The sequence below is a fragment of the Anopheles bellator genome, chromosome 1, assembly GCF_943735745.2.
Source record: "Anopheles bellator chromosome 1, idAnoBellAS_SP24_06.2, whole genome shotgun sequence".
Taxonomy (NCBI): domain Eukaryota; kingdom Metazoa; phylum Arthropoda; class Insecta; order Diptera; family Culicidae; genus Anopheles; species Anopheles bellator.
In genome coordinates this window covers 4,972,267-4,996,502 of record NC_071285.1, presented here as the reverse complement: position 1 = coordinate 4,996,502, position 24,236 = coordinate 4,972,267, and the positions used below count along the sequence as shown (strand labels likewise).

The following is a 24,236-nucleotide window of genomic DNA, read 5'->3' as shown; positions in this document are numbered from 1 at the left end:
GATCGCGTAAATCATGCGCATGACTAATCGGTTCTCGGTTCGCGGTTCGGGACCCCCGAACTGCGTCCACGGCTCTCTGCGCAAGGTGGTTCTCTCTCTCACTGACCACCACAACCACCAGCGCACGATCGGGCACGGTATGACGAGAGATATCGGCCACCTTTCCCGATGGCCAGTCGATGGTCAGTTTTCGCTGGTTAAAGATCAGATCAACCACCGCCGCCCAGGATTTTCGATCCCCAATCGCCTCACTGAGAAGACTTTCGCACGGACGGTGTTACTTCGTGTTGATGTGTGTGGTGTCCACTTGAGCCCCGTTTGCTCGCCCGCCCGTGATCAACCATGACCACAGCCGTCAACGCTGGCTGGAAGCTGGATGGTGAAGAAAAAGGTACCCAGCGTTATCCGGACTACGGGAAGGATGTGTGTGGCTACGTTTTTCGCCGTGCATCGCAATATCATCGCTTCGTGGTGGCGTTCGTTACACAATTTCGAACGCCGACGGCCCACGAAGGGGCCGGCATCACTTCGATTTCGCAATTTTTCATCATTTTTCTTCGCTGCGATCACCGTTTTGCGTGCTTGCGTTGTATTTTTAAACCTTCAAAAACCGGCCGCAACGACGCGAGAGTGTACTGGTGTAGGTGCGCGCACTCGGGGGGCCAGTGAATCCGTTGTGAAGGTGTGCGGCCCGTGCTCCGCTCGGTGTCCGCCACGTCAGCTGTGTCCGCGCCGGTGGTGGCCGTGAAAAAAGGAGTGAAAGAAAAGGCCTCACTTTTTACGCCGAGTGACGCGCGCTGACGAACGTCTTCGGCCAGCTTTTCTTATGCTACAATGGCGTCGTTGCTTTGCCCCCCTAAAAAAGAGATATTTTATAATTACAACAAAAAGGCAGAAGGGTGAACACCACTTATCGTGAAGCTTGTAAATAATAGATTCCGCAAAATGGCGAAAATATGCCTACTCCTTGGCGGTTTCAATGTGTACCGATTCAGCCCAAAGGTATCAAAGAAGGCATTGATCGAACGTCGAAAAGCTGTCAAAGTGTTTGAATGGATACAAGGAGTTGTTAATACAAGGTGAATGGTGCAAAAATGGTGATTTTTCTCTTCGATGGAGTCCATTTTAGGTTGATGCCCTCATCCAATTACGGATCAAGCAATAGCAAAGGAAGCTCAATCGATTGACTATTTGCCAAGGATGAAACATGTTTCAGTGAGTTCGGCGTGAAGTAGTAATTGAACAGCAAACAAACTATTATTTAAAGGACCACAATCTGTGTCGCAAAATCGGCATCAAATTCGGGCGTGAAATTGACAACTGAACCATCAACCCATTCGCGTTCAGCTAGAGAAGTCTTGAATGGAGCCGGCTCACGGGACGGGTGTGAATCGCTTTGAGGCGTGTGTTTAGAATCAATGTAAATCCAATTTCTCCTCGACCGCGATTTGATAACGCGCTCACCGCAGCCGAGAGCCATTTCGATGCCCGACCGACGAGAACGATGAATTCAATAATTACCACAAATGATAGATTCGATTCACAGAGCCTCCGGCGCCCGTAATCGGGCGCCCGCAGCGAACCGAAATTCAATCAAACTCACAGAAGCAACCGGCGAGCCGGTTGCTCCCCAAGCTTCCCGCGGGTGTTTCCATTACACCCTCGGATTGGTGGTCCCCGGAGCAGCCGGCTGCCAAACGGCCAATATGCAATCCGAAGACGACGTCGGCGCGCTGTTGCGCACCGTATAATCAGATTCACGTGCCCCCACGGCCTATAGCAGAGTAGCAGTAGTAGCTCACCGCTAGTCACCGCAATCCGCACGGAAGCCGATCCCCAACCGACCGAGGCGGGACGTGCGTTTTCTCTTAATTGAAGGTACGGAAAACTTTTCCACTTTCCACCCGTCCACCGGAGGCGTAGGGAGCCGCCGGCTAGTGTTTCTAATGGCACGGTGGCCCAAATTACGGGCCCATTAGGACCGGCCCGGAGTGGCCCCAAAAGAACCGGTGTTTTGGTGGTGGCTGATGGCGGGGCCCAAGCCACCAGCGGCGGCACGACACATATTCTCGTGGGCGCAATAAATACGGGACGTGTGGAAAATTATGTTCCCGCCCGCCCGACGCTTCGCAGGCTCTTCTTCGCAGCGGTTCGCAGACCACCGAAGGGAATAAATCTTGATAGCCGGGAAGGATCGCGCACCGGGCGCACACCTCTCGTAGGTCTTAATTTACCCCTCGGTGCCGGTGCCTCTCTCTCGGGTGTATTATGAGCAAATAATTGTGCATAATTGCTGTGCTCGGGTTCGATTCCCGGGTTCCCGGAGCCTTCGCGGTGGAAAAATGGGCCACGAGGCTCGCTCGCGCAGGTCGACTAGACTAATGGCCTGCGCGACATAAATCAATCTGCCAGGGACCGTGAGAAGCGACTCGACACAGCATACCTTCGCGGGACGCACCAAAGACCCTGATGCTTGGCGAGCACCACATGAGAGCCACGGCGGGCGAATTTCTAATCAAAATCATCGAAAAAGTTTTCGAATGCAGGCACCGAGAGCATTACCGAAAGCCGGCACCTTTTTGGCTCAAGGCTCAAGGCTTAAATTATGCACGGCCGCTCAGAATTACGCCGTTCGCAAAGGGGCCACACTGCCACTGCTGCTGAATTTTTAATAATCTAGCAATTCACCGACACCGTATACGGTGCCCGGAATTGTGCTTGCGTTAGAAACAATGAGCCAATACAACGGAGGCGCATTGCAATGAGCCTCCCCGGCAAAAAAACGGACAGAAAGTGTTAACCGAAAAAACGGGAGCCAGAAAAAAGGAGCCAACCAGGTGGTCGGAGTTCTCGAGAGGGGGCCCCATAAGAAGCCTCATTTAATAAGTTTCGTGGCCGTAAATCCGAATGTTAACGAGGGCCGTGATCGCAGCAACGCCGGCCTTAGCGTAATCTCTTGGCTTGCGTGCGTGCACAAACACACCGCACGGGACATAATCTTCTTTCGGGCCCCATTCCCTGGCGCAGCCTTCCTGGAACGACCGCGGGCACCGAATTCGGCGAGATCCGCGACACGTTCAACCCGTTTCTTTTTTATGCTGATACACCCAGGAAGTAGATGTTAACATCGCAACTTGATTGCCTTGTCTAAGATGGCAGCGGTTCCCATGTCCCGGAGCAGGCAACCCGTCCTGCGCCGAATGTGCACGAGTAAACGATTACATCGTTGATTGCATTCGGTATTAAAATTAAAAGCAAAATCTAGCCATCACTTTACTGATGCCCACCGACTGGCGGGCCGGCCGGCCGGTGTCTGGCAACCTTCCGGGAAGCGTTCCACCGAGTGAGCGAGAGTCCGGCCCGAGAACCTATTCTTCTATGCACAATCTCATCTCTCTCTGATTGCCCCCGTTTGGCCTGTTTGGCCCGGGTCCCGGAGCGACCAGGGCCCAAAAAAAAGCGACCGACAACCGAATGTAGTATTTTGTTGTAATTTACCTGGCCGAACGCCGGCCGGGCACAGTCATAATTCCAGCAGCACCGCCGCAGGCAGAGCCCGGCCCGGTACGGGTTCGAGTGATTTGTTCCATTTGTACGACCATTTGTCTGGCTTCTTGGCGTGTTCCGCTCGGTTTCCGTTTGGCTGTGCCTTTGTTCGGGGCGCACCGGTCCATAACCTATGATTTCCGGTGGGCACCCGTGCGCCCCGACGTTTGATAAGTGTCGAAGATGTTGGGTGCCGGACTGAAAAAACCAGCTTTTGAGTCACGGCCGGCGGCCGGCCGACCGATAAGCGTTCCCGGAAGGGATGTGCCGTGATTGATGTTCCGTCCGACGGTCGAATTCTATGGCCAGTTTCTTCGAAGAACTGTTTAACCACTCACCTTTCAATCCGTGTGGCCGGGTTCCGAAGTTCTCTCCGGTTGCGGGCGGAATGAAATTATAAATATTTTATCAACACCCTTTATCTGTTTCGCCGCCAGCGTGCTACATCGAGATAGAGGACGACGGCCAGCCATACCCGGGTGGCAGCAGCGGCCAGACTCGCATCGGCCAGCAGCCCGATGAGAGCGATCCCAAAACTGATGACCCAAACCACGGCTGGACGGAGCGGTGGAGCAACCTGCCGGACCACATCCTCGAGCGCATCTTCTCGCATCTCACCCTCAAGGAGCGGTACTATGCGAGCCTGGTAAGCGGGACATCCGGGCGGCACCGGGTGACGCTGACGATGATGCCGATAATAATAATGATCACCCGTTTGTGGTGGACCGGGGAACCGAGTGATCCGATTGATTAATTGTGTTTTCTTGACGGCGACAGACCTGCTACGGATGGTACCGGGCTTTCTATCTGCCACACGTGTGGTCGAGCTTCCTGGTGGAGGACGCGACGCTTGGGCGCATGAAGTACAACTACTACTCCGGCTGGCAGCCGGTGCTCGATCACTCGCGCCTCCAGAGCTGCCTGCTGTCGGTCGGCCAGCTCATCCGGGGCCTCGACTTCCGGCCGCAGGTTAGCTTCAACAACATGTTCCAGTTCATGTCGCTCATCTCGTGGGCGATGGAGCAGAACGCCCGCGGCCCGACCGGTTGCCCCGCCGAGTGGGTTGGCTGCGGTTCGCGCATCCGCTCGCTCCACTACCTCTTCCCGTGCAACATGGCCTACAGCGAGGACCCGGAGTCGATCAAACTGTTCGGCACCGGCGGCCAGCTGCTGGCCGCGCTCAAGCGGCTCATGTACTGCTTGACAAACCTCACGTCGCTGTCCCTGGTCGACCTAATGCTCGAGCGCTACGAAGCGAACCACCTGCTGGACGAGGTGCTCGAGTCGTGCTGCCTCGTGCTGCGACGCCTCTGCCTGGTCAACGTGACCAGTGTCCACTGTCCGATTATGCACATCGGCCTCTTCCTCAATCTACAGGTGAGCCCACCCGCCCTTGCGTGTGTGTCCGCTTGTGATGATATGTCGTAACGAAGTTACGGCCGACTCCTCTCGGCGGCGTAGACGACTCTATTTTCGGAACGACACCGAGACCGGACTGAACCTGGAAACTGATACCAATCAGCAGACTTCAGGCACACACCAGACAGAGCCTGTCAACAGATCGTTTTTCATATCCTCGCTGACTCATTGTCCGGACCGAGCGACTCGAGCGAGAGAGTATACTTTCCCTCATCAATTTTCCGCTCGCTTTGGCATTTGACGCCGCACACAGGAGTAGTTCCCGAGCCTCCCGAGCCCCGCTCTCCGGACCGGGACCGGACGTCACTCCTGTTGACGAGAGGGCCCCCCCAATTTGCATAATCATTCAATTTGTAACCCAAACCCTTCACTCACCACCGACGAGATGCATAAATACTGACTTTTGGTGGGCCGCGCCCATTCTGCACTGCGGACGGTTTCGACGATTCCGGTTGCACACCGGATTCCTGCTGGCAGAAGGTGGCCGTTGAAGATATTTAATAACCGAAAGCGATTAATCACGCCCGCAGGTCCTCGTAGTGTCACCGCAGAGCCTGGACGACGACGTGCTGGCCCTGCTGGCCGACTCGAAGGTCAAGCATCTTACGCTGCTCCAGAACCGCTACACACCTCCGGCCCTGGCCATCAGCCCGTGCTCGGCCAAAGCGTGGCTCTCCGTGCGCCGGGATAATCCACGGCTCCGGGTACACCTGCGGGTCGAGTCCACCAGCAATGCCCTCATCCTGCTCCAGCCCGAGGCCCCGGTCAGCAGCATGATTTATCAGACGCCCAAAACAAAGGTACTGCCCATAGCTTCCCCTACGGCGGCGACTCTTGGGCGCGTTGTTGACGGAGCTGAGCCCTGGTATTTACCAACTTGGGCGCACATACGACCACACGAGATTATAATCAGGTTTTAGGATGTAATTAAAAATGCATCGTCCACAGAACGTCGCGCTTTGCCCGGACCACAAACAAGCACCGATCAAACAACGAGAACTTACTAACACGGGACCGCCTTCGGAGCGCCACTAAAAAGTGGACTCGCTGGCCGGTGCACCGGAAGTCCCTTCCCAGTCTGCCGGACATTGGGAGTGCGGCACAAACAACGCACCGAGCGACGAAAGCGATTGTAATAAATTTCATTGTTTTCCCAAGCGCCAACTCCGAACTCGGTATTGTAAACTCGCGTATCTGACAGCTAGCCGTGCGCATATGGGTTAGAGCACGGCGCCGACTCCGCGCCGACGAAAGTCGAACGCAAAAGTTGCGGAACTACCTTTCGCGTCGGCGCTTGTTAATTGAGTTTCGGTGATAGTTTTGTGAATTGTTAGCCGTCCTGAGCCACCATTCTCCGCAACGTGAAACTCGCAAAAATCTCGCCCCTTACGGTGGCCGCATTGTCGCAATCTCCGTCAACGAAGGGAGCCTTTCAGAATTTCTGATGCACTGCATTCTGTAAATAATATCTATCTTCTTGCAGATTACCTCCCACCAGCTGGTGGCGGCAGTCGACTCCTACAAGTACACGCTCACCATCTACGGGCACGAGCAGTTTCTGGTGGGCGAGAAGGGCAGCACTAAGACCGCGTTCCTGGAAGCCAGCTTCGAGGACCGACCCGACAGTTTGCTCGTCCTGTTGGTGCGCTCCTGCCCGGCACTGAACACCCTGGTACGGTTCGGTACACCTCTCTTCGGCCGGCTCACAATGACCACCCTAAATCGCTGTCTCTCTCTCTCTCTCTCTCTGGCTCTCTCGCCTCAGATGATAAGGGAATGTATCTCGACCGCCACGCTGCTGCTGATTGCCCGGACGGCGCACAACTTACGTCACCTGTACATCGCCCGGACCCTGGTGAAGGTGGGCTGCGATTGGCCTCGGAATCCGGACTGGACGGATGAGTTTTTCCGCTGGCTCACGAGTACGGCGCGATCCCTCGACGCCACCGAGCGGGAAGTGGGCCGCATCCTGGATCACCCGTCCTGGCGCATGCTATCCGAGGACCAGTTCCGGGCCACCTCACTGACCCGTCATGTAACCTTTTAATTGAAGTGCGCCTAGCCAGACCACTGGACAATGGCGCGTCGTTGTGTCGTTTGATCTTCCGGACTTCGGCCCTTTAAGACGAGCGGCTTACGAATGCAAATGATAGGTCACGGACGCAAAAAAGGATCAGCAGGATGCCCCACACATAAATGTACCTTCGATAAAAGGGCTCGTGCCATTAACCGGGTGGCATCGTGATTTTAATTAAGCGAAATTAACAGAACCGGGTTTGTTTTTTCCGCGCCCGGAACTCGGAAGTGCCGCAATCCAGCTTCCTTGAGCCAAAAAGATGGTTCAAAAGCCCCCCAAACACCTACCCAAAGCGGTTGAGTAAGAGAAAAAGTGGGACGGTTATCCCAAACTTTCAGGCTTCATTATTCACGACACTCTGTCACCTTCGGCGGCCGCTCGGCGACCCCAAAGCAACCCGACGAAGGACCCGGGTCGAAAGAGAGAGAGACAGAGAGAGGGGTGTAGTGAAAAATTCATCAAAACTAACAGTCGACAACAAACTTTCGGTCGACAGCGGGGGACCTCGCCGCCGCCCCATCATCCCAGCCTCGGTCAACAATATGGATTCGTTAGAAACCAATCGACCACCGGCCATCAGACCGGGCGGGTAGTTCCGGGGATAGCAGCTGGAGCCCCGGCCACTGTCTATTATTTACCGGGAACGCCCGGAGAGACCGAGCTCAAAACACCCGGGAGCGGTCGGTATGTGTGTCCTGGCCTCGCCGGGAACGTTCCGCAAGAGTCGCCAACTTTCTTCGAACGACAAAGTGCTCTCGTGCTCTCGAGCGGGCTGGCGAACGCTAACTAATTGCTAACTATTCAATGAAATTTTACTATCACAAACAGAGTGCAAAACTATCGGAACGTTTGCCGAGGCCAGCAAGCAGCAGCTTCCGGCCGGCAGCTTCCGGTGCTCGGGCGACCGACGAGTTTCCGACACCGAACGGAACGGGAGAACAAGAGTAAATAAGCTTCTTATTAATTTGTCAGTGAAAATGGATGATAAAAATGCGCAAACAGACAGGGCCAGGGCAGAGCCGACAGAGCCGGTAGTTGAGGCCATGTGCTTTGTAAATAAGTTTCGCAACGTGTGTAAGGTTTGCAGTTGTTCTGTGACAACTTATCGATCTATTAATTTGTGATACGTGTGATTGTGAACATTGAAAATGTGTCGATGAGCAAAGGAACTCTATTTATTGCACCGGCCACACTTAGGCGGCCGTATTTTATATTTTTGTTCCAATTTAAAACAATAAAACCCACCAACTCCACCAACCGTACAATTTGATTCAATTGAACAACAAACCGATCGACGTAAATCGCCAATCGTCGTGGCAAATCGGGCGAAAGAATCAATCCACTTTCTTGGGCTCCCAAGTGACACCAGTGACGGCGGCGTGGCACCCGGTGTCGCTATCGTGTCGCTTATCATTATTAAGTACTCATCAAATTTTTGCGCCCGAATGCTCCGGCGCTCCTTCGTATCATCATCGCCAGCATCGTGTCGCTAAAGTTTTTCGATTTCTCGCCATCATTCGGGCAACTTTCGTGTGATGGTTTTTCTTTGTTTGCGCTTTGCGGAGCTAGCAGCACCATCACGCGCCGGAGTGTGTTAAATTTCACACGACCCCGGCACCAATCTCGGTTCCAAATTGCTTCGCACGCACTTCACGTGAGCTTCAGAGTTCACGTATTGCCGTTTGACAATAATATTTTCGTCGTTTGGAAGCGAGCAAGCAATCGCTACGATACAGAACCCGGCCAGGACTTTCGGTAAATTGGACCGGAGCACGATGGGCTCAAGAGTTCGCGCACGACAGTAAGGACCGGTGCTTTGCATAATTTTTTCTCCAACACCCCGCGATTCCGATTCGATATTAACACAGATGGCGACGGCGAGCTCGTAGCTAAGCGTAGCTGTCAAGTGGGCAAAATATCGATCAAGTGCTCGTTGAGCCGTAAAACATGGTTCACCGTACGGTCTGGCATGGTTTGAGGCCACACCGAACACTTACCGGAACAGCCGAGCCTGGGGACCAGAAATGCGGAACACTTCAAATCAATTGAATGCCAAGACCTCATCCTCTCACAGTTGATGCTGTCAATTTGCCTAACAAGGTAAAGGTAAACATATACACCGCAACGGAGAGATTTATTGGCGAGTGCATTGAATGGCCACCCGGGGTCCGGGGTCGCTCTTTCCGAAGGTCCCCAAACGATGCGCACAGATAAAATTACAATATTACGTGCCAATTGGTGGTGGCGAAACAATTCCAGCTCCGGAGTGCCGCAGGATGTGTTGTGTATCACGCACCGCGCCAGAGACTCATAATTAATTGATTACTTTTTCTTCTTCTTCGGTGCCGGCAAGTCCCGGCAATTTATTCGCCGCCATAATTCCACGCCGTGTTCCGGTGGCCGGGCTTCATCAATAAACCATACCCATTCTCTCTCTCTCTCTCTCTCTGTCCCCAGGGATGCTCCGTGGACGTGACGCCCAACTGTGACGGTAACTGCAATTAATTCAATTGACAAAAATCGCCAGCCAACCCACCAGGCGCCCTCATCGGTTGGTACGGGCCACCAGGCGTCTCCATCGTGCGTAACAGTGGGACGCAATGTTTGACAATCTGAGCACCCGAAATTGTATTCGCGAGCCGGAACATCCGCGGCACCAGTGTCGCCCGGTAAAAGCCCATAAATTTTTACAAACTCAACGGCCCCCACACGCGTCGAGATAAAATCACAAATTTGTGCATGAAACAGCGCGAAAATGGGGGAAAAATCCACCCATCCTTGCGGGCGTGCGAAACGAGGAAGGAAACAATTAAATTTGCTTTCCCTCTCTCACACTCTCCATCGGATTTCAATTTAATTATCTCGCGTAAATCAAAACACATGCGGAGGCGCGTTCCGGGAAGCGAACGCGGGTTGGCACTGTATCGTGGAACCGGCGAACGTCGATGCACACGCCGGAAGTCAGTCCGGAGTGACGGACGGAAGGATGTGTGCTCATCTCTTAATTTAAAGCAGTCCGATTTATTGTGCCCCCGATCCATTAAAGGGCTCCGAATTGGTACGCGAACCCTGCGCACACGCGTACCACGTGTTATTTATTTCAATTTAATCCATTAACGGAACAACCGGAGGGCCACCGAGTACCGTGCCGACCCGCGGATGCCCTTTAATTTTGGCTGGGGGCTACAATAACCACACCGTTGCCGGGGGCGGGAGTGACACAAAATGTCGGCCGGTATTTAAAAAGAGATTTCGCTCGACTGCGCGAAAGAATAGAAAGCGCAAAGGGCAAAAACCGCCGAACGCCGACGCGCCACCGAAACATTTAACATTCCACCGCCCACGCCGCCCACCGATGGAAATTGTGACCAGGCCACACAGTAATTACGATATTTTACACACGGCGGGCGCCCTGGGGAACGTAATGAAATTGTGCCGCCCCAGCCTGCCAAAGGAGCAGCGGTCCGACACACCTCTACGGCAGCCTCGCGGCTGGCTTGCGGGCCCCAATGTAAAGCTCGGTCGCAAACCGATTTTACAGCGATTTCGTGTGTGGCCAGGGCCGGGCAAGACGAACTGACTCGGGCAACGATTCTTGATGTTCCGCCGGGAGATTCGGTGTGTGGTGTGGTAAGCCATCGTGTGAATCAGCAAACCAAATGATCGCCAACAACACAGCCCACCGGTTGGCAGGATTTCACCGGAGTCACCCCATAATGACGCAGAGCTCCACTTCCGTCACCCTGTGGACACCTCGACAAGGTTGACCTCATCAGTGGTGAAATCGGCGAACGACAATTTAATGATGACGACCAAATGAAGCCAAATGGTGCGCTGACGGTCCGCAAGATCGTTGCGCAGTTTTCACCGCAGTTGACCTCCGACGTTGAATGTTTGCCGAAGCCCTATGCCGGGGCACACCCCGATTAGGATAATTCTGTTTTCAAAAGTGCTGTCGTGTATTCCGACGCCCCTGCTCTCTGTCGATAGCAGCGGCCCCCTTGGGAGTCTCGCGATCTGTGCGCAGTATACCTTTTGGTAATTGATTTGCCGAATACAAAATTAATTAACCATCGGCGGATTGGCGGAACTTTCGGTACGCTTCGAAGGCAGCGCCATGTTTCGCTTTGCTACTGTTATTGTTGTTGTTGCGTGCCAGCTTTTGATGTGCGCCCACGAGCATCCTTAGCGGAAATTGCGCGTCCTATCGTTCATAACTAAAACAGGCGAAAAATGCCTAATTGGGGCAGTAATATCGGAACACGGTACGTCTCGGGACCGATACGAACCGCCCGAAGGCGATTCTTTCGGGGAATGACACGGAACCGTTAAAAGCGAAACTAAATTACCATACTTTGAATGATCTGAACGATTTCGATAGTGAGGTGAACATTCTCATCAGTGAGTATTTTTGAGCTCATTCTCACCAGCCGTACCGGTAAATTCAAGTGCTTCTTCACTTACCTTATCAATCAAGGATAAGCTGCTTAAAAGTAGGATCATCAAACTTGTGTATCCTTTCCTGTGGCTTCTTGTTGTCACTGTTCTTCGCCGGCATGCTGAAAACATAGAATGAAAGGATTAACAATTATTAGTCCTGTCTATAACTAAATTTGCGGTAAAATATTGAAGAATTTTAGCAGATTCGAGCACTAGTTTGCATGTCGAGTACTTATGTTGTCATTCGAGCAGCGATAAGTATACAGACTTTTCATTGAGGGATTTCTCGACACACTTCGTCGAATCAGGACAATGGCGCACTAATGGCGCACGATAATAAATCTCAAGTAACATACTTCTGTTCCTGTTTCACTGAACGCAGTATCACAAATTATTGAACTCCTTGTGTGGTTACTCCAGTGGTTGCTATGGGGACGTTGAACCGCCGACAGCTGACATTTTGTCCGATACCTACTACGATTAGCGAATAAGTTCGTTTTCCGAACTTTTCCGATCATCGACCGAATATTGAAATCGAAATTAAATCTAAGCCATTGCGTAGAATAACAAATCATGGCATTGATGGACACAATCAACAGGGGCCGTCTCCCCTGGCTGGCCGAACAATGAATGTCGATGGATGAAAAACAAGTGAAAATCACGATCCCCCACAAACACGCAACCGTTGCTTTAAAATTCTAAATCCGTTCCGAAAATATTCATCATCTTTGGCTCACGATTCTGGCCGGCTGTGGGCGTACCGAGATGGTGCGCCATTGCGTTGTTCCGGGACCGACCCTTTTTTCAAGAGTCCCGTGAGGCGTATGTGTCGGTGTGTTTGTGTACGATTTTCCCTCTTTTAGTTGCTCCACTTTTTCCCCGAATTCACAACCATTCGCGCTGCTCCGGATTCGCGGACTAATGAAAACGATAAATTCCGGAACCCGGCAGAATGATGCCGGATCCTGCCATGCTGCCCTCCCGCATGGCCTTAAGGTATGCTCCGCACGACCTGGGCGCCTGTAAAATGAGGGCGATTTTCGTTAACCACTTTCTGTCAAAATATTCTTATCACACCAAAGGGAAGCTGGGAAACCCTTGCCCGGAAAAAGCCCCGGCTTACGCTCGGCTCACGGAATGAAACAATGGCGCCGAGCAGCGAGATGAATGATTTAAAATCATTCGCTAGTGCCCACCGGCATGCCGAGATTTCCCTTCCAGGCATTCAGCGACGGACGGGCGGACCCGGGACCAATTGAAATGCATCGAGACGGTCGGTCGGCCGGCAGGCCGGGCCGTGTAAAAACCCCCTTGTCCGGTTGCTACAATCTGCAATAAATCCTGCGGAAGGTTTTTCTTCACTCACGCACCGGGGAACACGCGCGAGAAAAACCCAACCCCGGCTTCCCGGCTTTTCCCAGCCATAAATAAAAACTCGGCACGTCGGCACGACGTTCGCCTCGCGCAGTTGCAGATCGCAAACTTACACGCCACATGCATCACGATGGCGTCGGTGGCCGGCCCAGGCCTCCAGGACCAGGATGTCACTTTTCGTACACGGCCACAGCGAGAGCCGTGCCCGGTCCAGGCCAACCGAGGCTTTTGTTGTTCATTACAATTTTTGTTCACAGCTTCAGCCGCCGCCGCCGGACGACAAGAACAGGCAGGAACTGCCTCGCTTCCGGTACGAGCCCGCCCGAAACGCCCCGAAAAACAGCGCTCCCGGTCCCGGTCCGGAAATCGGAAAAGAAAATGGATCCTGCGGCCCAACGCCCCGGACCCGGCCGTTTGATGCGAAAACTTGGCCCATCCCATCCCAGCTTGGCCGCGCGCGCGGTTTGGTCGTTTGGGATTTGCATTTTGCGATCCCACCAGATTGCCAGCCGACGGGGCGTGCGTGTTTTGGGTGGTGGCAAAAAGTCAATCCAACAACGACGACGACGGCCACTACAGCTGCAACCGGCCGGCCGGCCGGTCGGCTTGCCAGCCACCACCTCCGGCGAGTGGTGCATAAATCGCGCCTTTACTCTCGGCACCCAGCACTTTGGCCGGCCAGTCTGTCCGTAGCAGTTGGTTTTAATATTTATTTCTTGTGTAAGCCCAGTCCGTGGCCATTATCTGGCCGTCGGGCGCACCACAAGCGGGCGCACGAAACGGGCCACGCGCGTTGCACCGCAGATACGCCAGGTCCCGGGCGCGGTAAGTTGAATTTATTTTACATAAAATTAGGAGAAACACAATTTGTCATCTTTCCGCAGCCGGACTGCCGGTGAGCGCGGGCGCAGGACGACAACTGTCGAAGCCGGTTGTAACAACGCAACAACCGGACCGGACCGGACACCGGGAAACAGGAGGCCAACCCAAGCCGACCAACCGTTCGCTTTCCAATTTCGGTATATTTCACGCTTCAACGAGTGTGCTGTGGAATTAATCCGGTTTACCTTAGCACCGGACGGAGACCGGGACCGGGACCGGGGCTTACGGAGTTTTGGTTTGGCCCTCGTTATCTGCCCCATCGTCTTCGGCATCTCAGCAGCAGCAGCAGCACCAACCGCTCAGTGGAAGCAGTAAAACGTTGCCGGGCTGTTGACCATAATCCAGTCCAGGAACTCGGTGACCCTGGTATTAACGCTCGGTTTGTCGGTGGCACAGGCGAACCCGAAGCTCACCAGACCCACGTTGTACAGCAGCCCGGTCGACGGGTTTGTGTAGAACAATGGCCCCCCGGAGTCGGCCTATTACGGGGAGGGCAGGAAGGTAGCTTGTACTGGCCATTCTCGATCGAACCGGATATCCCCGATTCCGGACCCCAAATTCCAAGGCAAGACGGGCCCGGGGCGCACTCACCTGACACGTGTCCCGTTCGGGTGCGAAGGTGCAGAGCAGCTGATACGGGACCGTGGTCGAGAGCCGCTGCGAGCACTGGCTGTTGCTGATGACCGTCAGGTTCACTTTCTGCAGTGCGTCCGTCCGAGGGCCCCCGAAGTCTAGGTCCCCCCAGCCGGTGGCCTCAACGATGGCCCCATCGAACGACTGACTCGTGTAGCGCCACGGAAGGCAGGCCGGCCCCACGGCTACGTTGTACTGAATCGGCTGCTCGGTACGCACCAGCGCCACGTCGTTCCGGGACGGGTTCATGGTGAACCCGGGGTGGCCCAGCAGCTGCGCGACGACGTAGACCTGCGCGTACGGTGTGTCGGCCCCGGTTTTGATATTGTGATCGCCCACCAGCAGCACCGTGTCGTTGGTGGTTCGCTGCAGCAAACAGTGCGCCGCCGTGAGGGCATAATTATTGGCAACTTCACAGCCACAAAGAGAAATAGTAAGAGAGAGAGAGAGCCAGAGGTGACACTTGGTGGGGGCGGGTTGCCGCGGCTCTACTTACTGATAGTGGCACCGCAAATGATAGTTTTCGTTTTCACATCGATCAGGGCGGCCATCATCGGGAACTCGTTCACCGCCGTTTCCACGCCGTTCACGATGCGTCGCTAGAGAAGAGGTTGAGAGGGACTGAGTGTCGGTGGGTCGAACCCGGAAGCGGAACCGGCTTACCATTTTCTTCCGGCCACACTCGCAGCTCTGCTCCGGGATGCTGAGCGTACAGGAGTACTTACCGCCGTAGCTGGTCGCGGCGGACGTTAGCCGGATCGTCATCCTGTTGGCGACCGATTTCTCCTGCAACGTGCCCAGTCCACAGTAGGTGTACGCGTCGCCAAGGTCCATCTGGCCGGTTCGCGAGATCTTCAGCGAGTCCAGCTGGCAGTTGGTGCTCTGTTGTAGGAGATGAACGTTACTTCTTGTGAGACCACGAAACTTTCTGATTCCACTGGCATCTCACGACCGGAACGAGTTACTTATCGCAAAGATTGCAGCACAGCAATCTTAGTAGTCCGTTCTGGGATGTTTTGAGAAACTTCTCCACGATCTGCTCGTATCGTAGCAACACAATTTCGAGACGAGCCACCGAATGAAGAGAACTGTCAAAACATTGTGCTGTCAAAATAGCACTCCTCAGAACGGACTCCTTCGATTGATAAGTAATTGCTCCCCATTTTAGAGGCTCCATTCCAACCACCATCCCGTTCTTTAGCCCCAACGGTAGGCCTTACGCTCGGGATCAGAAACGTGGGACAGTCGAGGGCGATCCGGTAGCCGTACGGGGCGCGGATCACGTACGTGCACTGAACGTTCGGTGGGTAGTTGGACGGATAACCCGGTGACACCATCTGGTATGTGGAGCCAAATTTCATGTCCAGCGTAAACGAGCACTGACCGTGGACCCGGCTGACCAGCGCAGCCAACACGACGACGAAGCCCACCAATTTAAGAATCATCGCGTCACGACCCATCACACGACTAACGTGGCGCCCTCGTATTTTGCACACTTAAATACGATCCAATTTGTGCGAAACACACGACGGAGCCCTCAGCACCACCGATATAGGGGACGCGCCCGGAAGCATAAATATTCGCCCCGCCAAACCGGGGGCCGGTCGGTGGCACTCGATTACACACTGTAGCCCACCGTGGATACCTGTTTTTGGTGGTTTTTTGATTAGTTTTTGATTGACGTACTCGAAAATTGAACCCCTCTGAACCCGCCTTATCGCACGCACGTCCCAACACCCCGAGAACGGGTGACATTGTCAGGCGCCCTGGGTAAGTCTGGGGCTTAGAACTGAAACTTTCGGTTCGGCTTTCGGTACCGCTAAGCCTATCGGTTCCCGGCGTTGACAGTGGCCGTTCATTGCGCCCCCTCTCGAATAGTGTCAGCATTTTTTCAACCCGAGTTTTGTGGTTCGCACGGTGAATTAATCGTACGGCATCGGGCATTTAAAGCGAGGGAGCACTCGATGCAACCATTTCCGGTGCCCACCACTGGAAGGAAGCGCAGGCGATGAAAATGGTGCACGGCCATTTCATAAATCATGACCACGTCCAACGGCGTAATGCGACGCAACGATACGGGGCGAGATTTTTATTGCACCGCCATCATTTACGCTCCACAACGCAGCAGTAACCGAAACATTTAAAAACGCTATTAATTAGCATTCGTCCAACCCATTGGGTTGGTTAGTGGCTTCCCACACGCGAACGCATAGTTCCCGCTCCGTTTCCGGCGTCCCATTCCTCGGGATTTAAATCTGATAATAACAAAACAGCAGATCTTTGCTGTTGTTGCTTACCTCGTGTGGGCTTTTATGAGGCGGGATCCTACATTAAGTGTAATCCAATATTTGTGGTCTCGTACAATTAAATCATTGCCGGCCAAGTTCACTCAGCGCCTCAATACTTTATTTCCATGGCGGGCAACTGCAGCGTCTATATTGACTATATTTAGGCTTCATCGTTGCAATTTGTGCCGCCTTATACTGCCCCTAAAAGTATGCAGCACGCACTGTGTTTCGCTACATAACGTGCTCTGCAAAGTGCTGTTCAATGGTTGCTATGGCAACGGCACGATATGGGCGGCACCTTCGACGAAGCATAAAGCGAAAAAATGGAAAACTTACTAAACAAACAACGGCACCGTAACGCCCGGGTGGGTAAACACTAAACAATCAACTGCTAAAACCACACACCACACGTATGATGATATGCAAAACGGGCCAACCCCGAACCCTACTGGCCACCTGGGCCGGTGTCAGAAATTTTAAGAAACGCCTTATCTGTTTACGAACAAGTCCCATTTGTTTGCGATGCACACACATCGACACCTACAAGAACTCTGTTCTACTTCATTACGAAGTCCTGTCCGTTGTTTTTCCGCTCGATTGGTTCGCTACTAAACACTGACCCTGCCTCGCAGCCGAAACGAAACTCCACCGTGCTCAGGAAGGGGTGCTTAACGGGTGAATAAAAATAAAACCAAATGGCGATCGCATCCCTCCATGGTTCAAGGTAACCGAAGTTTCCGGACCGGGCAAAATTATCTCACCGGGTCTCCCGAACATGATAATTTATTTTGTGGAATGTCGACCTTCTCGACAATACGAGCACAAAGTTTCAATCCCTGACCAGAGAAGCTCACCTTCTACGCCCGATATCAATTTGCTCGTTTTATCACTGGGCGGGAAGCGGAGCTACTGGCCGGCCATCATAAACCTGCATCCGATCTGGACCGCCGATCCGGGCCTTATCTGACCCGTTATCTTCCCGGAACGCTCTTCGTCGGGCGTCAGAAGTCTCGTATAAACGCAAAAGAACGCATCTCGCGCTCTCCAGTGCGCGCACAACGGATTGCCCAAGAGGGTAGCAAATGAAAATGGAAATCAAATTGGCCCTCGGTAAGCTGCTGATCGATCGGTCAGCAAGGGGCGACCCGTTTCATCCGTTTCGGTCCATTTCTTCGCACGCCACGCAGGTGCCACGTGTTTGGTGCTGAGCGCAGCACTTCGGACGGTTGCGGGACAGTACGGGGCGTGTGACTACTCCCTCCAGCTGGCGGCCAGCGGTGTATCGTACTCGATCTACTCTCCCAACTACGGTGGGTCATATGCCGGCCAGACCCAGTGCCGGTGGACATTAAGCACTACGCAAGGTTCCCGGATAGCGCTGTCCTGCAGCGACGTGACGCTTCCCTGGGTAAATGCCCGGCCCGGACGAGCTTGGCTGACACTCTGAACACTGGTCCTCCTTTCCGCCCCTGTCTAGAGTCCCTCGTGCAACACCGATCGGTTGGTGGTCTCCAGAAGCGGCCACGGTGAGCTGGCCGATGGACAAGCTTACTGCGGAACCGGAGCGCTCGGGGTTGAATCGTCCTCCAGCAAGCTGGTGCTGGCGCTGCTCGTGCCCGGTGCGACGAACGGCGGGCGGTTCTACTGTACGGCCACCAAAATTGATTGCCAGTGCGGCATGCGTCGCAAGGTCCGTCCCACGGTACTTCGTAATACAATCTTACAATCACGTGGTCCGTTCTCTTCCCCGTCCAGAAAAAGATCGTCAATGGCGCCGAAACGCTGGTCAACGAGTTCCCGATGATGGCCGCACTGGTGGACGGAACCGGCGGTGAAGGAATCTTCTGCGGCGCCACCGTCAGTAAGTAGCCGCCCAGTCGTCCTCTGGGGCCAAAGATCCGATTCAGAAGATCAACTTCTCTATCATCGACAGTCACGAACTATCACGCCCTCACAGCTGCGCACTGCTACATGGGCCGGTCACTGCCTAACCTAGGCCTGCTGGTCGGCGACCACAACATCAGCACCGGCAGCGATACACCCTACTCGGCCCTCCTGCTGCTGGCATCGATCAAAATCCACGAACACTACGATCCCGCTAGCGGATCGAACGACATCGCGATCGTACGCACGCGCTCGGAGATCCTGTTCAACGCCGGGGTCGGACCAGTCTGCCTGCCGCTGAAGTACGCCGGAGCCTCGTTTGTGGGCATCGAGCTGGAGGCGGTGGGCTGGGGCACCCTGGACTACGGAGCTCCAAAGTCGAACGTTCCGATGAAGGTCGGTCTCGCGGTGGTCGGTGCGGCACAGTGCGCCGCTCTCTATCCCAACTTTTCGGTCACTGAGCAACTGTGCACGCTGACGCCGAACAAGGACACCTGCCAGAGCGACTCCGGTGGCCCTCTGTTCTATACGGATGCCAACAGTCGGGTGTATCTGGTGGCCACGATTGGATACGGAATCGCGTGCGCCACCAACCGACCGAGTGTCAACACGAACGTACTCCACTACCTAGCGTGGATTCAAACGAGTACACCCGAGTGGAGTTACTGTTATCAGTAAATAAGAACGAAGCCAACCAAAACCGGGGTCTTTTATTTGGCGCAGTACTCGGTGTTTGGCGTTTGTCGGCGAATCCAGTTCAGCTGGTTCGTTACGCGCGTGTTCACGGATGGCGTCGTTCCGGCGCAAGCCGACCCGTAGCTGATGATACCGATCGTATACATCCTCTGCGCCCCCCGCAGATACAAAGGACCCCCCGAATCGTACTGGCACGAGTCCCGCCCCGCCGCGAACGTACACAGCTTCAGATCGTTCAGGTACGGCGCGGAGCAGTCGCTATTTGCCAGAACCTGCACTGTGGCCTTCCGGAGCACCATGCTCATCGGCCCCCCGAAACTGGTCGTGCCCCAGCCCGCCAGGTCCACCGATAGGCCGGCGAAACTGTAGGTCTGGTAGAGGATCGGCAAACAGACGGGGCCAACGGCTCGATTCCAGTCGATGGCGGATGCCGTTCGCAGTAGCGATACGTCGTTATCGCGTGTCCGCTCGTCATACGCCTCGTGGACGATAATCTGTTCGATATTGTAGATTGCCGAGTAGGGCGTTTCCAGCCCGTTGCGGTAATCGTGGTCACCGACCAGCGCCGAAACCCGGCTGACGTCCGGAACGGCTTGGCCGCAGTGCGCCGCACTCAGAATGTACCGGGAGCTGACTGTGAAGACGAGACGAGACGAGATCGGGATCGGTCTTTGGGGTTTGGGAGCAGCTCCTCTCTCTCTCTCTCTCTCTCTCTCTGTACCTACCGATAACTCCGGAACAAAACACGTTCGCTGTCGCCGGGTCTAGCAGGCCCACCATCGACGTGAACTCGTTCACGGCGGCTTCCACCCCACCGACAATCTTGGCCGTTCTGGACCATCCACAGTCACACGGTGCCTGCTGCACGACCAGCCGGCACGTGAAGGAACCGGAATCGGTCGACCCGGCCGAAATGTACGAGATGGTCAATTTGTTGAACAGTGACCGACGGGTGACGGAACCGCGGCCACAGAAAAATTCGCTTCCCACCGGTGACGTGAAACCTTCGGTGGAGACATACAGGAAATCCGTGGAGCAAGAACCGTCCCCGTTGGAACTGGGCATGCTGACCGTGCACGTCGCCTGGATAACGTAGCCTTCCGGGGCACGGACCACGAACCGGCAAGAACTGCCGGGAGGATAGTTGGCCGGATAGAACGGAGAGTTCAGCGTTACGTCGGCCACACTGGCCAGCTGAAACTCGCGATCGCACGAATCGAACCAATCGGCCCAGGCCAACGGTTGGTCGTGCCAGCCCCAAGCGATCAACGTTAGTACCACCCGCAGCTGCATCGTTATGACTGGGGACCGGTGGAGGGAATTGTTTTGCCCCAGCAAAAGCGGCGCATCGCAATTCAGCAACTACTAGGTGCGGTGTCCAGCTGAGTCAACAAGGTCGACCGATAAAAGTCCATCCTAAACTGGAGCAAGTACATCGTGGGCGCTAAAAATATACAAACAAATGCGTTACGGAGTGGCGCGAAGGAGCGTGTGGTCGGTTGTGATCTCGCGTTCACCTACCAGTTCTGATCTTTTTGTCAACGCCTTAAAACCGTTTGTTAATCAACAGAAATGCTTAAACGGTACTGGGCAGTTTGCGCCATCGACCGCAGGTGGCGCTGCACGACAGCGCACGACGTCCTCTTACTTCCGTCAGACACTGTCTGTCAGTGCGGACAATGTTTACACTTAGAAGGCTTAGCGTCGACTTCGTGGAATCTGCTTTCTTAAAAAAAGTTAGTGCCGATCGGCTGCAATAATAAGGCCAGTAAAATGGGCGACCGCTACAACATTCACAGCCAGTTGGAGCACCTTCAGAGCAAATACATCGGGACGGGGCACGCGGACACCACGAAGTACGAGTGGCTAACGAACCAACACCGGGACTCGCTCGCAACCTACCTGGGTCACTACGATATGCTGAGCTACTTTGCGGTGGCCGAAAACGAATCCAAAGCACGGATTCGCTTCAACATTATGGAGAAAATGTTACAACCGTGCGGTCCTCCGCCGGAAAAACCGGAAGATTAAAATAAATTCGTCCGATGGACTCCGATCGATTGCGAACGTGTACGTTGCCTTTATTCTCGATCATCGCTCCTCCTTTACTGAAGCGACGCCAAGCGTTTCCTCATTTGGCTTCTCTGTCTCTAGCTCGTCCTCCTCGTCGCTTGCGATATCGATTTCTTGCAGCCTTTTCTTTACCTTACTAACCAAAACGTACTTCACTATCGGAATCAGTTCACCGCAGGCCCCACTCAGCTGCCGACACGCTTCCCACAGCGTGCCAACCGAAACGTTACCATGCTGCCGTATTTCCGACACTTGGTCAAGCGTCGGTAGCTTCGCAAGCAGCACTAGCCCGTGGTTTTCCAGCCCTGATCCTTCCTCACACAGGCGCTCTTCTTCCGCCGTCGGATCGACCAAGACGCGGTCGCCCGCAATGCCCGCATTAGTGGCTACCACTATGTCGAACATAGGAACGCACGCATCGGCCAGTGCCAACCCGGCCGCCGTTATCGCCACCGCCAGTGCTGACCCATCGTCCTCCAGTACGTTTGCAAACACATCTATCTGCAGGTTCGGAAACAGATGCCGGCAAACGGCCGGATTCAAAGCGCTGGCCAGGGCCGTGGCCATGCTACGCTCCCGGGAATCCGGCTGTGGTGCTTTCCGTTGCAGTGACGCGAATGGAGAAAACCGGAAATCACAGTACAGTTCGCCGACCCCACAGAATTTGCTTTGCTTCGGTATTTCCCGCGGATCAAATACCGACACGATGACCTTCGTATTCCCCAGCTCAATGTACGCTGAGCCTTTTGCAGTGGACACAACGCCGATCTTTGCAACTGCAAATAACACTCTCATCAGTAAATATAACAGGAAAGAGAAATTGCCCCGTGAGCTTACAATATTTACGGCTTTCGCTTATGCTGCGCCCATCTTCGCGTGTGTCGCCTTTCCCGATGGCTTGCTTCAATCGTTCTTCAAAGCATTCCGCTGCACTGTCCTTGCAGAAAGCTACATACGACGTGGAGCCTTCCGGCCCGTTTATCCGTTTCGTATCCTGTGGCATTATTGTATGTGCGTGGTCCGAATCTTTGCGGCAAACTCTACCTCTTAACACGGCACCTTTCTGCCGCTCATGCACATGTTTACGGCCAAGTTTGACAAACAGAAAACAATTCCGCCGGCTTTGACAGAGATCCTGACTGGGAGGCCACACGAAGCGTAAAAAATAGCGTAAAATAAATTGGTAATGCAAAACCGTTCACGCCTCGGCCAAAAACATAATGCAGCTGTCAACGTTCGCATCGATGGTTAATGAAACAAACCGAAAATACAATCTAAAACAAATAATATATATACGCTCAAATATTTTGATATATCTGAATGATGCGATGTATCACGAAAGGAATGATCAGTGCATTAAATCTTTGCCATTTGCTGTTGTTATGAACAAAAAAATCTTTTCACACACACGGTACCGTTCACACACTGATACTGTGAGTAACAGACGCTGTCAATTCAATCATTCGAAATAGTTTCCAACAGATCGAGAGTTGTGACACACGATAGGAGAAAACAACATTCCTAACAATTGACATAGAAACAGAGCTCTGCTTAACGATTATTTAGATATTTTAAATTTCTTAATAAAAACTGAAATAAACCAAGATTCTATAACGTTGAGAACGTTATAGCTCGAATGAAGAAATTGACAGCCTTCAATAACTCACAGCATCCGCGACCTACTGTGATCGAAGCTGTCAAACGCCGACGATTGACAATTGGAAGGAAACCTTTGTTTGGTAAACAATCAGCGCACGAACAATTTTACATTCTTCTGTAACAAACTGTTGGAGTCGAAATGGCAACTTCCAAACCGTCTAAAGCTTTATTTTCGGCCGAGTAAGTTGACGGCAAACAAGAGTGAATAAATGTAATAACGCATTTCTTTCTAGAACCACGGCTATATGTCGAAAGTGTCTGTCAACTGATGGCGCTCTGGAGCCGATCACTTCCGACGAAAGAAGCGAATATCTATCACAACAAATATTTTCCTGTACAAATGTTAAGGTAATATGCCGTTCTTAAAAATGAATTTTCTCATGATTTCGCAACGTTACGGTTGTGACATGCTCCTTCCTTTTTCAGATGATACTATTGCCAGAATTTCCCTCGTATTTGTGTTCGGCCTGCAAATCACGCTTGGATTTTCTGGATAAGTTGCGCTCGTTATGGATTCCAAATAATGCAAAAATCGAACGGCTTAAGGAAGAAGTGGACACCACCCATTTGACCGGTTCCGAAACAACTGTGGAGCAGCCTGACGGCAACATACAACAAAACGATGGCGTTGAAACGGTGTGGATCAAAGCTGAGATTGCCACCGAAGATTCGGAAGAAGATTATAAGACGAGTCAAACGGTTTCTAATTCACAACAGATAAGTGTTGCATACGATTATAATCATCATGACGACTTGTTTGAGGCAGAAGAAGAATCGCTGGAGACACTTTTGAAACGTGAACCAATGGACGATGCAGATCTGAAACATGAGCATAATATTCTCAAAACGGATCCTTTCGATGTCAAAGGGAAAACTTCTTTGGTAGGAAATACCGTCACGAATCCTGACAACCCAGCATCAAGTTCAGGTCAAAACAATTCGTGTGACATGTATGCAGCCGAAGGCCCTACATTGAATCGAATGGATCCTAATGGTGAAGAAAAACCAGAACACACTGGTATTCAATCTGTCTCCATAGGTGACGAGCAGCGACCGATCGTCGCCGCTACAGAGTTCGCAGCGTCTACAATGCAGCGCTCCAAAGTTAATCGTAATGTGCAAAGAAACAAGCAAAAACACCAATGCCCTCATTGTTCCGCCACGTACTCAAACACATACCAGCTTAAGATTCACATCTGGACTCACACCGGCGAAAATCCATTCACGTGTAAAGTCTGCAGCAAAACGTTTCACGCACCACGCAA

General features: G+C 53.2%; 5 protein-coding genes across 5 annotated transcripts; 3 read left to right on the top strand and 2 right to left on the bottom strand.

The window, feature by feature from the left end:
* The first annotated feature begins 232 nt into the window (after positions 1-232).
* LOC131214943 (uncharacterized) lies at positions 233-8,241 on the top strand. Its single transcript, XM_058209293.1, has 6 exons — positions 233-391; positions 3,984-4,192; positions 4,324-4,923; positions 5,496-5,765; positions 6,449-6,637; positions 6,731-8,241. Exons 1-6 carry the CDS (start codon positions 343-345, stop codon positions 7,010-7,012), a joined length of 1,599 nt encoding a protein of 532 aa, XP_058065276.1. The 5' UTR covers positions 233-342; the 3' UTR covers positions 7,013-8,241.
* A 5,796-nt stretch (positions 8,242-14,037) lies between these two features.
* Positions 14,038-20,416, bottom strand: LOC131205388 (venom serine protease 34-like). The gene is made up of 7 exons (XM_058197502.1): positions 19,965-20,416; positions 19,265-19,873; positions 15,574-15,866; positions 15,035-15,295; positions 14,868-14,970; positions 14,330-14,781; positions 14,038-14,217 (listed from the first exon to the last, which is right to left on the bottom strand). The coding sequence occupies exons 1-7, from the start codon at positions 20,302-20,304 to the stop codon at positions 14,038-14,040; spliced, it is 2,238 nt and encodes a 745-aa protein (XP_058053485.1). The 5' UTR covers positions 20,305-20,416.
* Positions 17,649-19,221, top strand: LOC131205325 (venom serine protease-like). Its single transcript, XM_058197387.1, has 5 exons — positions 17,649-17,769; positions 17,847-18,067; positions 18,137-18,349; positions 18,415-18,520; positions 18,593-19,221. Exons 1-5 carry the CDS (start codon positions 17,742-17,744, stop codon positions 19,219-19,221), a joined length of 1,197 nt encoding a protein of 398 aa, XP_058053370.1. The 5' UTR covers positions 17,649-17,741.
* Positions 20,417-20,922: 506 nt separating the features above from the next.
* LOC131205329 (splicing factor 3B subunit 5) lies at positions 20,923-21,300 on the top strand. The gene has a single exon (XM_058197390.1). The coding sequence runs from the start codon at positions 21,013-21,015 to the stop codon at positions 21,268-21,270; it is 258 nt and encodes an 85-aa protein (XP_058053373.1). The 5' UTR covers positions 20,923-21,012; the 3' UTR covers positions 21,271-21,300.
* On the bottom strand, positions 21,297-22,387 carry LOC131205327 (exosome complex component MTR3-like). Its single transcript, XM_058197389.1, has 2 exons — positions 22,150-22,387; positions 21,297-22,088 (listed from the first exon to the last, which is right to left on the bottom strand). The coding sequence occupies exons 1-2, from the start codon at positions 22,313-22,315 to the stop codon at positions 21,331-21,333; spliced, it is 924 nt and encodes a 307-aa protein (XP_058053372.1). The 5' UTR covers positions 22,316-22,387; the 3' UTR covers positions 21,297-21,330.
* Positions 22,388-24,236: the final 1,849 nt, after the last annotated feature.

Coding starts and splice junctions, on each gene's coding strand:
- LOC131205388 (XM_058197502.1), bottom strand. CDS start 20,304: ATGCCCAGTTCCAACGGGGACGGTTCTTGCTCCACGGATTTCCTGTAT. Junction 14,971..15,034: donor AGTGTGGCCGGAAGAAAATG/GTAAGCCGGTTC, acceptor CCTCTTCTCTAG/CGACGCATCGTGAACGGCGT. Junction 14,218..14,329: donor CCGAACGGGACACGTGTCAG/GTGAGTGCGCCC, acceptor TCCCCGTAATAG/GCCGACTCCGGGGGGCCATT.
- LOC131205329 (XM_058197390.1), top strand. CDS start 21,013: ATGGGCGACCGCTACAACATTCACAGCCAGTTGGAGCACCTTCAGAGC.
- LOC131205325 (XM_058197387.1), top strand. CDS start 17,742: ATGAAAATGGAAATCAAATTGGCCCTCG. Junction 17,770..17,846: donor GGAAATCAAATTGGCCCTCG/GTAAGCTGCTGA, acceptor CACGCCACGCAG/GTGCCACGTGTTTGGTGCTG. Junction 18,350..18,414: donor AGTGCGGCATGCGTCGCAAG/GTCCGTCCCACG, acceptor TTCCCCGTCCAG/AAAAAGATCGTCAATGGCGC.
- LOC131205327 (XM_058197389.1), bottom strand. CDS start 22,315: ATGCCACAGGATACGAAACGGATAAACGGGCCGGAAGGCTCCACGTCG. Junction 22,089..22,149: donor AAGCGAAAGCCGTAAATATT/GTAAGCTCACGG, acceptor TGTTATTTGCAG/TTGCAAAGATCGGCGTTGTG.
- LOC131214943 (XM_058209293.1), top strand. CDS start 343: ATGACCACAGCCGTCAACGCTGGCTGGAAGCTGGATGGTGAAGAAAAA. Junction 4,924..5,495: donor GCCTCTTCCTCAATCTACAG/GTGAGCCCACCC, acceptor TCACGCCCGCAG/GTCCTCGTAGTGTCACCGCA. Junction 6,638..6,730: donor GCCCGGCACTGAACACCCTG/GTACGGTTCGGT, acceptor CTCTCGCCTCAG/ATGATAAGGGAATGTATCTC.